At 61.6% G+C, this 12,481-nt stretch overlaps 2 protein-coding genes across 2 annotated transcripts in view; both read right to left on the reverse strand.

Annotated features, from left to right (window-relative positions):
* The window catches only part of COL16A1 (collagen type XVI alpha 1 chain), a 29,312-nt gene extending 22,632 nt beyond the window's left edge, over nt 1-6,680 (reverse strand). Inside the window, exons 1-7 of the mRNA XM_058820004.1 lie at nt 6,600-6,680; nt 4,639-4,701; nt 4,406-4,523; nt 2,217-2,340; nt 1,857-2,132; nt 1,219-1,299; nt 664-795 (exon numbers count right to left, since the gene is read on the reverse strand). Coding sequence (XP_058675987.1) covers nt 664-795; nt 1,219-1,299; nt 1,857-2,132; nt 2,217-2,340; nt 4,406-4,523; nt 4,639-4,701; nt 6,600-6,675 — 870 coding nt within the window. The 5' untranslated portion in view covers nt 6,676-6,680. The remainder of the gene's footprint in view (nt 1-663; nt 796-1,218; nt 1,300-1,856; nt 2,133-2,216; nt 2,341-4,405; nt 4,524-4,638; nt 4,702-6,599) is intronic.
* Nucleotides 6,681-11,797: 5,117 nt separating this feature from the next.
* The window catches only part of ADGRB2 (adhesion G protein-coupled receptor B2), a 30,795-nt gene continuing 30,111 nt past the window's right edge, over nt 11,798-12,481 (reverse strand). Inside the window, exons 30-31 of the mRNA XM_058819932.1 lie at nt 12,396-12,449; nt 11,798-12,305 (exon numbers count right to left, since the gene is read on the reverse strand). Coding sequence (XP_058675915.1) covers nt 12,111-12,305; nt 12,396-12,449 — 249 coding nt within the window. The 3' untranslated portion in view covers nt 11,798-12,110. The remainder of the gene's footprint in view (nt 12,306-12,395; nt 12,450-12,481) is intronic.

Below are 12,481 nucleotides of genomic sequence, written 5' to 3' on the forward strand. Positions count from 1 at the left end.
CCTCCCTCCCTCCCTCGTGAGCCTCATACTGGGTGGAAAAAGTGAGGAAGGGATTTTCCAGGGGCTGGAGCAATGGGATGGGAAGGGGGATGGGGATGGGGATGGGGATGGGATGGGGATGGGATGGGATGGGATGGGATGGGATGGGATGGGATGGGATGGGATGGGATGGGATGGGATGGGGACTGGGATGGGATGGGATGGGATGGGATGGGATGGGATGGGATGGGATGGGATGGGATGGGGACTGGGATGGGATGGGATGGGATGGGATGGGATGGGATGGGATGGGATGGGATGGGATGGGGACTGGGATGGAGATGGGAACAGGGATGGGGATGGAGATGGAACTGGGATGGGATGGGAACAGGGATGGGAACGGGGATGGGGGACCCAGGATGGGGATGGGGACTGGGATGGGATGGGATGGGATGGGATGGGACTGGGATGGGGACTGGGATGGAGGTGGGAATGGGAACAGGGATGGGGACTGGGATGAGAATGGGGATGGAGATGGAGATGGGCTCAGGGACAGGGACAGAGACAGGATGGGGACCCAGGATGGGGATGGAGATGGGAACAGGGACTGGAATGGGGACTGGGATGGGGATGGGGACTGGGATTGGACCAGGATGGGCGCGGGGTGGCACTGCCAGAGCTCACGGTGCCCAGCGGCTCCTCCAGGCAGAAGCAGCGGGTGAACACCCTGCCCTCGGGCTGCGGCACCATCTCGATCAGGTTGCTGCTCTGCATCAGCTCCGCTTGCCGCCGGGTCTTGGGCGTTTCCGTCTGGCACTGCAGGGACACAGCGGGGTCAGAGAGAGGCGTGGGGACAGGCAGCACGAGGCGGTGACACAAAGGGGACAGACCTTCCCTCACTGTGCCTCAGTTTCCCCTGTGGGGAAAACCCTGAGCTTGCACAGGGCAGTTCCAGGGTCCAGGGTTGGGGTGGGGGCACTCAGAGATGCTCAGGGGTGCTCAGGGGCACTCAGTGGCACTCAGGGGTGCTCAGGGGCACTCAGTGGTGTTCAGTGGCACTCATTGCCACTCATTGGCACTCAGAAGCGCTCAGGGCACTCAGAGGCACGCGGGGCACTCAGGAGCTCTCAGTGGCACTCATTGGCACTCAGGGGTGTTCAGGGGCACTAGGGGCACTCCAGGGCTCTTTGGGCCACTCAGTGGCATTCAGGGGCACCAGGGTCACTCAGGGTCACTCACCCCACTGGCCGAGATCTCGCAGCACCCCTCCTGCCTGGCCAGCTCGGCGTCGCAGTAGATCTGAGCTTGCTGGAGGTCAAACTGCAGCAGGACACGGGTGACAGGTCAGGGGTGGCCCTGACAGTGCAGGCAGTGACAGGGGCACCCATTGGCACTCATTGGCACTCAGGGGCACTGACCCTGGGGCATTCATTGGCACTCAGGGGCAGAGACCCCAGGGCACTCACTGGCACTCAGGGGCAGTCATTGGCACCCATTGGCACTCAGGGGCACTCATTGGCACTCAGGGGCACTCATTGGCACCCATTGGCACTCAGGGGCACTCATTGGCACTCAGGGGTACTCAATTGCACTCATTTGCACTCATTGGTACTCAGTGACACTCAGGGGCAGAGACCCCAGGGCACTCATTGGCACTCAGGGGCACTCATTGGCACCCATTGGCACTCAGGGGCACTCATTGGCACTCAGGGGCACTCATTGTCACTCATTGCCACCCAATGGCACTCATTGACACTCATTGGTACTCAGTGACACTCAGGGGCACTGACCCTGGGGCACTCATTGGCACTCATTGGCACTCATTGGCACCCATTGGCACCCATTGGCACTCATGGGCACCGACCCCTGTGACTCACCCTGACCGGGGTGCCACGCACGGCGTCCAGCCCCAGGAAGGCGTTGCCCTCGGGTGCCAGCGCTCTCCTTGGCCCCAGCGGCTTGGAGGAGATGGAGGCGCAGTCCAGGTGCACGGACACGGCCTGGCCCTGCACGGCCAGCACCACCTTGTGCCAGCGCCCGTCGAACAGCGACGCCACCGCCTTGCCCGCGAAGGTGGCGCTCACAAAGCTGGCACCCGGTGCCCGCGCCTGGAACTCCAGGCTCCTCTCAGGGCCGTGCACGGACAGGGAGAGCTGGGCACACACAGGGGACAGTGGCACGCTCAGAAATGGCTCCTGGATGTCATTGGGGTGTCCCCCCACGTCCCCGGGGTGTACCTGGGGGTATCCCTGGCGGTCGGTGACCTGGAAGAGGTACCAGTGCTCCCCGGTGCTGTTCTTCTTCAGCAGCAAGGTGAGGACCAGGGTGAAGGTGGGGGGCAGTCCCCGGGGGAACACCTGCCTGTGGGGACAGCTCTTGGGGTGGCTGGATCCTATGGGGTGCTCCAAGGAGGGTGGCACCCATCCATAGGGGTGGCTGGATCCTATGGGGTGCTCTGGGGATGGAGCTGGAACTGAGGAGGATGGCACCCATCCATAGGGCACTTTCAGGTGGCAGCACCACCCCAACAAACCCCAGTGGGTCCTGCCCTGATCTGTCCCTACTGGTGGCACCCATCCATAGGACAATTTCAGGCGGCAGCATCACCCCAACAACCACTTGTGGGTCCTGCCATGAGCTGTCCCCACTGGTGGCACCCATTTTCGGGCACTTTCAGGTGGCAGCACCGTCCCGACAACTCCCTGTGGGTCCTGCCATGAGCCGTCCCCACAGGTGGCACAGATCCATAGGGCATTTTCAGGTGGCAGCACCACCCCAATAACCCCCCATGAGCTGCCCCCACTGGTGGCACCCAGGATGGCGTCACAGTGGGTTCTGCCCCACACTGCCACTCCTGCTGGCATGGCTGCAGCTCTTATCCCAAAATTTTGTCCCAGGGCAGGCAGGAAATGCATCCATCATTGCCAGGGAGGCTCTGGCAGCCTTTCCCAGCTCTCCCACAGCCCATTCAGCCACTGGAAATATTTGCTCCAGGCTCTGCTCCGCTCCCAGCCTTGGCTCCACACCCACGGCTTTCCAAGCCACTGCTCTGGAGCTGCACCAAGGGATGGGCACTGGGACCAGGCCAGCGGTGCCCTCTGCTCTCCACGGGGCACAGGGACACCCTGGCAGGGCACCGAGGTGGGTGGGCACCCATAGGATCTCACAGGATCTCTGTGCCCAACTCCAGACTCCCCAAAGCTGAATTTGCTGTGCCCCAAGCCAAGAACAGCACCAGCCTGGATTCTCCACCATCCATCCAAGGGTTTGGCTGCCCAGGCTGGATCTGCTGGCCCTCTGGAGAGCCCCATGCCCAGCACAGCTCCGTGCCAGCCCCGGGGCAATGTGGGGACACGCCACAGCCATTTCCTGCAGGACGTGGATCTGCTGCCACCCTGCCACGCTGCAGCGTCCCTGCCAGCCCTGGCACCATGGGCACAAAGGCCAGACAGCCTGTGCCCCCCAGCAGCCCCCCACACAGCCAGCAGTGCCTGCTCAGAGCCTCTGGAGCTCGTCTGGACCCCGCAGGCTCTGCCAGGAGCAGCCACAGAGCGGGCACAGAGCTCTGCTTGCACAAGGTTTGGCCAGCACCCAGCAGAGCCGTGGCAGCCTGGGGTTTACTTTCGAGGAGAAAAGTGTTGGGGCAGCCTCGGGGTCCCCAGTGTCCCCACGGGTGACACGGAGCTGCCTGGCATCCCTGGCACGAGCTAAGAGCAAAGGCCACCCAGTGTCACAGACATCTTTTATGGAAAATCCTTTCCTTAGGGTTTTTCCTCCTGAGAAGCTGAGAGGCCTCAGGAGCAAAATGTAAACATTGATTATCTGCTGCTGTGGAATGCAACAGGTGCATCTGTGATTGGGCTCATGTGGTTGTTTCTAATTAATGGCCAATCACAGTCAGCTGGCTCAGGCTCTCTGTCCAATCCACAAACCTTTATCACTCCATTCTTTTTCTATTCTTAGCCAGTCTTCTGATGAAATCCTTTCTTCTATTCTTTTAGTATAGTTTTAATATAATATATTATATTATAATATATTAATATATTAAATATACTATCTAATAAATAGTATACAATCTATAGTATATAATATGTTATATAATATATAATATATGTTATATAACATATGATATATGATATATGGTATATAATATATAATATAACATATATAATATAACATATAATATATTATGTATTAATATCTTATATTATAATATATATAATAAAATAATAAATCAAGCCTTCTGAAACATGGAGTCAGATCCTCGTCTCTTCCCTCATCCTCAGCCCCCCATGAACACCGTCACACCCCAGCTGCACCAGACCCCAAATTTACACCTGGAGGAGCTCTGGGCCACCTGAGGGTCACTCAGGGCCACCTCACAGGTCACCCAAGGCCACCTGACGTGTCACCCAGTGCCACTCACTGCGTGGGCTGGACCAGGGGCACGGTGCCCAGGCGCAGCACCGCTGGCCCCCGGGCGCTGCGGATCTTCTTGATGGATGAGATCTTGAGCAGGTCGAACCTTTTAACCAGGTTAAACCCTGCAGGACAGAGCAGGGGACGTGAGACCCGGCCCTGGGACAGGTGACAGTCCCCAGGCAGGTCACAGAGCCCATCCTGGGGTGCCAGGGGATCCCTGAGAGGGTCTTTCCTTACCGGTGACATTCTCGTACTTGTCCCCAAGCAGGTCCTCGTCCCAGAGCCGCGGGCACAGCTCCCCTGTGGGGCAAACCAGCTGTCACTGTCACTGCGGTGTCCCCAGGCAAGCAGGGTGGCACCACAGAGAGCTCCCCAAGGCCAGGAGGGTCTGGGGGTGCTGCCAGGAGCCGGCCCCAGCCCCAGAGGCAGCACAGAGCAAGAAAACCCCACTTGGGAAGGGACAGAGCCTGGGAGGGGACAGAGCTTGGGAGGGGACAGAGCTTGGGAGGGGACAGAGATTGGAAGGGGACAGAGACTGGGAAGGGACAGAGCCTGGGAGGGGACAGAGATTGGGAAGGGACAGAGATTGAGGGGGACAGAGAATGGGAGGGGACAGAGCTGGGGAGGGGACAGAGCTGGGGAGGGGACAGAGATTGGAAGGGGACAAAGATTGGGAGGGGACAGAGATAGGGGGGTGACAGAGCTTTGAAGGGGACAGAGCTTCGGAGGGGACAGAGATTGAGAGAGGACAGAGATTGGGAGGTGACAGAGATTGGGAGGTGACAGAGCTTTGGAGGGGACAGAGCTCGGGAGGGGACAGAGCTGGCGCTGCCGCCTCCCGCAGGTGAAGCGCTTTCCCAGCTCTGTTTTGCCCGCAGACAGCCCCGCGGCTGCGATCAGCATCAGGAGGCTGGGCCGGCTGCCAGGGACGCCCACAGCGCCACCGACAGCTGTCCCCTCCTGCCCCTTCCCGAGCCGGTGGCCCTCGGGGACAGGCGCGAGGGTGCAGCCCGAGGCCGAGGAGCAGGAAATGCCGTGTCAGGGGCGGTCACGGGGGTGCTGCTGCCGCTTGCAGGGATAAATCACGGCCCCGGCAGCAGCGAGCCACCTCCAGATGCGCCAGATGTTGGGAGGTGCGAGATAAAGGAGTAAACAAGGGAGAAGGGAAGGATTTGTTTTGTCTCCATGCAAAGCGGCCCTGGAGCAGGATGGGCACCAAAGATGCTCCTACGATGTTGCCAAGGGGTCTCTGCCCCCCCAGACCCTCCCCACCTCTGTCAAGAGCTTGGCACCACCGTGTTTGTGGCCCAGGCTGAGCAGGGGCCAGCAGTGGTGTGGGGACATGCCTGGGCCAATGTCACAGCAGTGAATGTCACAGCCAGGGCAGAGTCCCCCTCTCTCAACCTCAGCAGGGCAGGGGACACCAAGGAGCGTAAATCACCCCAGTGCCACCCCTCTGGAGCCTCTCCCAGCTCTGGGAAGAGAAAATCTTGCCTCTGTCTCTCAGGAAAGGCCGTGCTGGGCAGCAGGAGCGGGTGACAGTGACAGTGACAGTGACAATGTCCCCTCCTGCCTGATGCAACCCCGGTGTCGCTTCCAGCAGCTCCTCCCCCGGAGCCCGGGGCTCATCCCACACCGGGACCCATCTCTGTTCCCCGTCCCTGTTTCCATCCCTGTTCTCCCATCCCTATTCCCATCCTCATTTCCCCACCCCTGTTCCCCCATCCCCGTTCCCATCCTCAGCCACCGTCCCCCTGTCCCCAGCTGCACCTGGACACCTCCCAGCCCTCCACCATGGTGTGCATCATGGCCAAACCCCCCTCGGGAGCTCTGTGCATCCTCACCCTGCCCCGTCCTGGCTCACCTGCCCTGCCCAGATCCGGCTCCAGCCGCACTGCCCTGGCTGTCACCGAGTGTCACCAAACCCCATCTGTCCCCATGCCAGGCCTCTGGGGGCTGTGTTGGGGTGTCCCAGGCTGGCTCAGCTCTGCCACCCCTGGCCCCCTGCCCGCGGGGGATGCTGAGCAAAGCCTGGCACTCACTCTGGAGCCACCACTCCGGTCCTGGCATGTGGGGACCTGGCACAGCTCGCAGTGTCTGTGGTCACCTCTGCTCTGCCACCCCTGGGCTGACCCAGCTGTGACAGGGACAGAGGAGGAGGGATGTGGCTCCCAAGCCCTTCTCCCGGTGTTCCTTACCTTCTGTTGGCAGCGGCTCCTTCCCCTGGCAGGCGCTGATGAGCCAGGCGAGCACCAGGGCCCAGAGACCCCTCATGGTGCCCCTGGCAGAGGCTCAGGGCCCTCAGGGCCACCTGCAAGGGACAGACCCCAAGATGGGCACCTGGTTGCCCACACCAGTAAAGCCACCAGCATGGAGTGGCACTGACCCTCCATGGCCATGGCTCAGTGATGTTTTGGGGGGTCAGTGTGTCCCCCATCCCTCTGCTCCACACCCACCCCAAGTCTCAGCATCCCAGCATCCCTGGGTGTCAAAGGCCAGCACCGAAATTTACACCAAACATTCAGAAATGCAATGACTGAAGTTTTCCCCAGCGTGGAACCGGGTGCACCCGCCCGGGAAGGGCTCAGCACCTCCCGTTCCATCTCCCGGCCCCGCGTGGATCCCGGCAGATGAAACCAGGTCGGGGTATCCCTGCAGGTCACCCCGACCTGGCCCCTCTCCTGCTTCCTGCCACGAGGCAAGCCGGGGCTGCCGGCAGGGACAGACGGACAGACGGACAGACGGACACCGTCGGCTCCGGGGCTGCTGCCCGAGCGGGACATCCCCGTCCTTCTACCCCTGCCCTACATCCTCGGGGCTCTCTGGCACCCCCCGATCTTCCCAGCCCCCCTGTCCCCGCACAGCCCCTTCACCGCTTGTCCCCTGTGCTGCCACCCGGCTCCTCTGGCCCGTGCCACCCCTTGTGCCACCCCCGCTCCGTTCCTCGCCTTCCCCGCGCCGCACCCTCCGCACCGGCGGGTCCCCGCGGCCCCGGGGCGGGATTAACGCCGGGGATTAACGGGGAATAATCCCCCTCGTCCCGTCCCGCCGCAGGGCCGGGCTGCTCCGCGCTGCCGGGGCTCACCTGCGCGGGGCTCGGTGGGGACGGGGGGTGCGGGACACCGGGACACCGGGAATTCCACCGCGGGACACCGGGAACTCCGCTGGAGAGCGGGACACCGGACACCGGGAGCCGCCCCCGCCGCCTTCCCCGCCTCCCTCCGGGGGGAGCCCGAGCCGCCCCCCAACCCGGGGGAGCCGCCTTGGCATCCCCGCCCTCCTCCTCCTCCTCCTCCTCCTCCTCCTCCTCCTCCTCCTCCTCCTCCTCCAGGCAGCGCCTCCGCTCCCTCCCCACCCTCCTTCCCCTCTCCGGCCCAGACGAGGGGAACCCCAATCCCGGGAATTGGGATGGGGTGTATCCCATTCCCTGTCTGCCATCCTTGTGGAGCGGCTCTTCCTCCCCACAGGCAGCTGAGGGCACCCGCGGGTGGCACCGCTGGCCAGAATGTGTCCCCAAGGAAGGACGGTGTCCCTCAAGTCCCCCTTGTGGAGCGGCTCTTCCTCCCCACACGGAGCTGAGGGCACCCACTGGTGGCACCGGTGGTGGCACCGCTGGCCAGAATGTGTCCCCAAGGAAGGACGGTGTCCCTCAAGGATGCTCCTCCACGGGCACGGCCCCAGGAGCAGCTCCGGGCAAACCCCGAGGGCTGCCAGCTCTCTGTGTGACACGGAGCTGCTGTCCCCTCCCTGCGCCTCGGGGGTGCCTTGGGGACAGTCTGGGAGAGATGCCCGGGGTCAGAGCGAGGAGACAGGATGGCTGCTGCCACCATCCCTGCCGCCATCCCTGCCGCTGGCACCGCGTCCTGCGGATCTCCCAAAGCCCTGCCAAGCCCTGGAGGGATCCCAGGATGTGCCAGCCTGCAATGCTGCCCCGGGATGTGCCAGCCTGCAATGCTGCCCCGCGGCCTGGCTGCCCCATCCTCCCATTCCCATGCGTGCCAGGCCGCCCTGACCCCCCAAAACCAGGCAGAGAACGAGCTCAGCTCATGTAATTTTAGGAGGGTGCAAAGCATCCTCTGGCATCTCCATGGCTGTGTCACCGTGGCACAGGGACTCTCAGGATGGCCCAGCTGCGTTTTCTCCCGAATTGTGATGGATCTGTTCAGGCTGCAGCTTTAGAGACGCGTGAGGGACGCGTGGATCTCAATAAAGTCGCTAATTAGCAACTGCTGCTCGTGCAGAGGCAGTAAATGAGCTGTCGTGGGCAACCCCAGCCAGTCCCGGCGACAACGCTCCCGCGAGGTGCCTGCTGAGGTAATTAAGGGTAATTAAAGCAAGTGGGAACGAAAACAGAGCGAATTTTCCTCTGTTCTCTCGTTTGGGATGATTGTTCTTTGTTTGGGGCCACCCAGCAGCGATGAACTTGGGTTTGTGCGTCCTGTGGGCCCCAAAACCGGCCCCACATCCCATCCCAGCCCCAGAGCAGAGCAGGGGTGAAGGGCAGCCTCATCCCATCCTCTGCATCTCTCAAGATCCTCAATTCATCTGCAAAGCGCTTCGGAGGGTTTACAATTGAGTTTCCCTCACTTCCCAGGGTGCTCCCTTGGTTTCCTTGCCCCCAACCCAGCGGCACAAAGCGACCGAGGGTGGCAGCGTGGAAAACCCCGCTCCGTGCAGCTCCTGCTTCTCTTTGCTGCTCCAGAGCACGGGATCGGCATTTCCAGAGGGAGGAAGAAGCCGGATCCCGCCTGCCCAGAGCTCTGCCTTGGAGCGGCGCCCAGCGGGGGGATGGAAAGCAGGATCCTGCAGCCCACCCTCCATCCATCCCATCATGGAAAAAAAGCAGAGGCACGCTGTGCTTCCAAGAAACTGCCGAGCCGCCTGCCAAAAAACACGAGCCGGAGCAGAGCCCGGTAATTTTGGGGCTGGAGAAAATTTTGCCTCCGAGCAACGCGGATATTTTGTTACCCTGGGGCTCCCCACATCTCATCCACCCCCAAAAAGCTCCCCAAATCCAGGGAATGAGGGTTGGGATGACGCCGGCCGGACCAGGCTGGCTCAGAGGCAGCTGGACAAGGCGCAGGAGGGAATTCCTGCGGTGAGGATTTCAGAGGCTCAGCATTAATTTCTGCTCCGATCCAGGCACAATTCCCCCCCCTTCCCTCCCTGCCTAATTCCAGCCAGGAAGGAAAGCGCCTGCAGGAATTCTTTCCAGCTTCCCAGGGCCGTTTGTGCCGCGGTGCTAGAACAGCAATTTTTGCCTCTTTTTGGTGAAGTTTCTTTCCTGGGAAGCGGAGGGAGAAGCCTCAGAGCCGCTTCTCCATCATTTCCGCCCCCCAAAATTCACATTTTTGGCACTGGGGGGACTCAGCCCGGCTCCGATGGGAGCAGAGAATGGAAAACAGCTCCAGAGCTCTGGGATCTGCTCTGACCCACCCTGTACCCCCTGTCTGGCAGGACTGAGGATTTCAGAGGCTCAGCATTAATTTCTGCTCCAATCCAGGCACAATTCCAGCCAGGAAGGAAAGCGCCTGCATGAATTCTTTCCAGCTTCCCAGGGCCAGTTTGTAGCCGCGGTGCTAGAACAGCAATTTTTGCCTCTTTTTTGGTGAAGTTTCTTTCCTGGGAAGCGGAGGGAGAAGCTCCACGAGGGCCTCGTACCCCGAGCAGCCTCAGAGCCGCTTCTCCATCATTTCCGCCCCCCAAAATTCACATTTTTGGCACTGGGGGGACTCAGCCCGGCTCCGATGGGAGCTGAGAATGGAAAACAGCTCCAGAGCTCTGGGATCTGCTCTGACCCACCCCTGTCTGGCAGGACTGGGGGCTGTCCCTTGTCCCTTTATGCTGGGACACTCCTCGAGCCTGTGCCTCTGGCCCGGGCTCCGTTCCCTCGCCCCATCTGGCGTCTCCATGAGTAATAAAAGCCGCTAATTGCCAACAGATGCCCCAGGAAACCCTGACGCTGCCTCTCGCGGCTGTGTTTGGCTGGGGAAGGAGAGGAGGGGAGCTGGAGCAGGCCCCGGATCCCCCCGAAGCAGGGAGGGTGCATAGGGGGGGGATCCCTGTGCGTGGCAGCTCTGAGAAACCGGAGCTGGAGATGTGGCTGCAGAATTCCAGCAGAATTTTCCAGCAGAATTTTCCAGCAGAATTCCAGCAGAATTTCCAGCGGAATTTCCAGCAGAATTTTCCAGCAGAATTCCAGAAGAATTTCCGGCAGAATTTTCCGGTAGAATTAGGGACGAGCAGGGGAACACCCCAAGGAATGGATGTTGCTCCTGACCCACACCCTCCATGGGGCTGGGAGCCCCACAACCGCCCCAGGATCTGTCACCCGCGATTCTGACCCCTGCCATGGGCAGCCAAAATGTTCATGTTCATCCTGGCCCCCTCCCCAAACAGCTGGATCCCGCTTAGGAGGTGGCAGTGGGATAATTTGGCTCCTTCCACGCCCTCCTCGTCACTCCCACCACCACGTTGGGACACAAATGGCTTCTCCCAGTGGCCCAAACCTGAACTGGGCACTGCTGGGATGAACTGGCTTATGAAACTGGGACTTTCAACCCCACTCCAAGGGTCACATCCTGTCCCAGTGTCCCAGTGCTGGGGATGGGGGCAGCCCTGTCCCATCCCATGGGCAGTGGCCACCAGCCCAAACTGGGCAGTGTCCTTTGGTCTTCCCAAGCCTGTGCTGTCCAAGGGAAGGCCTCAAGAAGCTCAGGAGGTTTTCCCAAAGCGAAAAGGGCTGGGACCAGGATCTACTCCCACCATGGCACCGCCATGGAGGAGCTGGAAGGGTTTTGGTGCCATGATCCCACCATGGATCCAAATCTCTCATCCCAGATGTGCCCAGAGCCACCAGCAGAGATGTCCTCTCCTCCAGCACCACTGTCCTGCTCTGCACATTCCCACCCACAGTTGCTGCTCCTGCTGGAGCTCCCACCTCCATCTCTGGACGCTGGGATGCTCCAGCAGCACCAGGCAGCCCACCTGGAACGACTCCACATGGTGATGACCTCCAAGATTCCTAATTTACTCACAGATTAATTACTCTATAATTACCTTTCCCATCTCCCATGATCAGACCCTCATTTGCAGCACGTGGGTGCAGGATCAGCCCTGCTCAGGGTGGGATTTTTGGGCAGGGGGGTGCAGGCTGTGACACGCTGGGTGACACTGGGTGGCACTGGGTGACAGCCACCCCCAGACCAAGCACGAGGCAGCGCCCACGGCCCCACGGCACCACAGAGAGTGAATTTTATTTCCAACAACAACAGCACCTGCCCCGTGGGGTGGGGGACGGTGGGGAGGGCTGGGAGGGGGCGGCCGCGGGGCTCCCGGCGCTTTTTGGGGGGGGTCCCGGGGGGCGGCCGCTGGCGTGCACACGGTGCACGGCGTGAAGAAGAAGAAGAAGAAACATCCCGGTAGAAAAGAACAAAGGTCTGAGGGCCTCCACGGGCCGGTCCTGCCCCGGGGGTTGGGGTGCAGGCGTGAGCGTGGGGGAGCATTTTGGGGATGGGTGGGGGGAGAGGGCGCGGGTCCCCTCCACACCCGCGTCCTGGGGGTGGCAGGAGGAGGAGGAACCGCATGAGGACGGGTGGGAGGCGGCTCTCCCGAGGGGCAGGGACCCCCCGGCTGCCCCGGGGCTCGGAGCAAACCCAGCGGGGCCGCGCACGGGGCGGCGGCGGCAGCGGCGGCGGCACCTCCGGGGCTCACACCTCTGTCTGGAAATCGCCGTCGGCCGCGTCCAGGCCAGCGCAGTGGCTGTCCCAGTCTGCCCTGCACAGCTCCAGCCGGTCCCGCTGGGCGCTGGGCAGCGAGCCCAGTGTCATCGCCTTGAACGTGCTCCATGGCTTGGGCGGCGCTGCCGGAGCTTTCGGCCGCTGCTCCTCGGGGCTGGTCACATCCTGCAGGGTGAGGGGCAGCTGTGGGCAAGCTCTGTGCCACAGCCACCTCCTGCCCTCTCCACAACACCCCCAGGGGGGGTCAGGACTTACGTTGGCCGTGCTCTTGTCCCCGCCGCCCGACGAGACGCTCCACCGCTTTTCTCGCTGTGAAAAAACGCCAGCGCTCAGCCCCGGCG

Source organism: Ammospiza caudacuta, chromosome 25, assembly GCF_027887145.1.
Source record: "Ammospiza caudacuta isolate bAmmCau1 chromosome 25, bAmmCau1.pri, whole genome shotgun sequence".
In the NCBI taxonomy this organism is placed as follows: Eukaryota; Metazoa; Chordata; class Aves; order Passeriformes; family Passerellidae; genus Ammospiza; species Ammospiza caudacuta.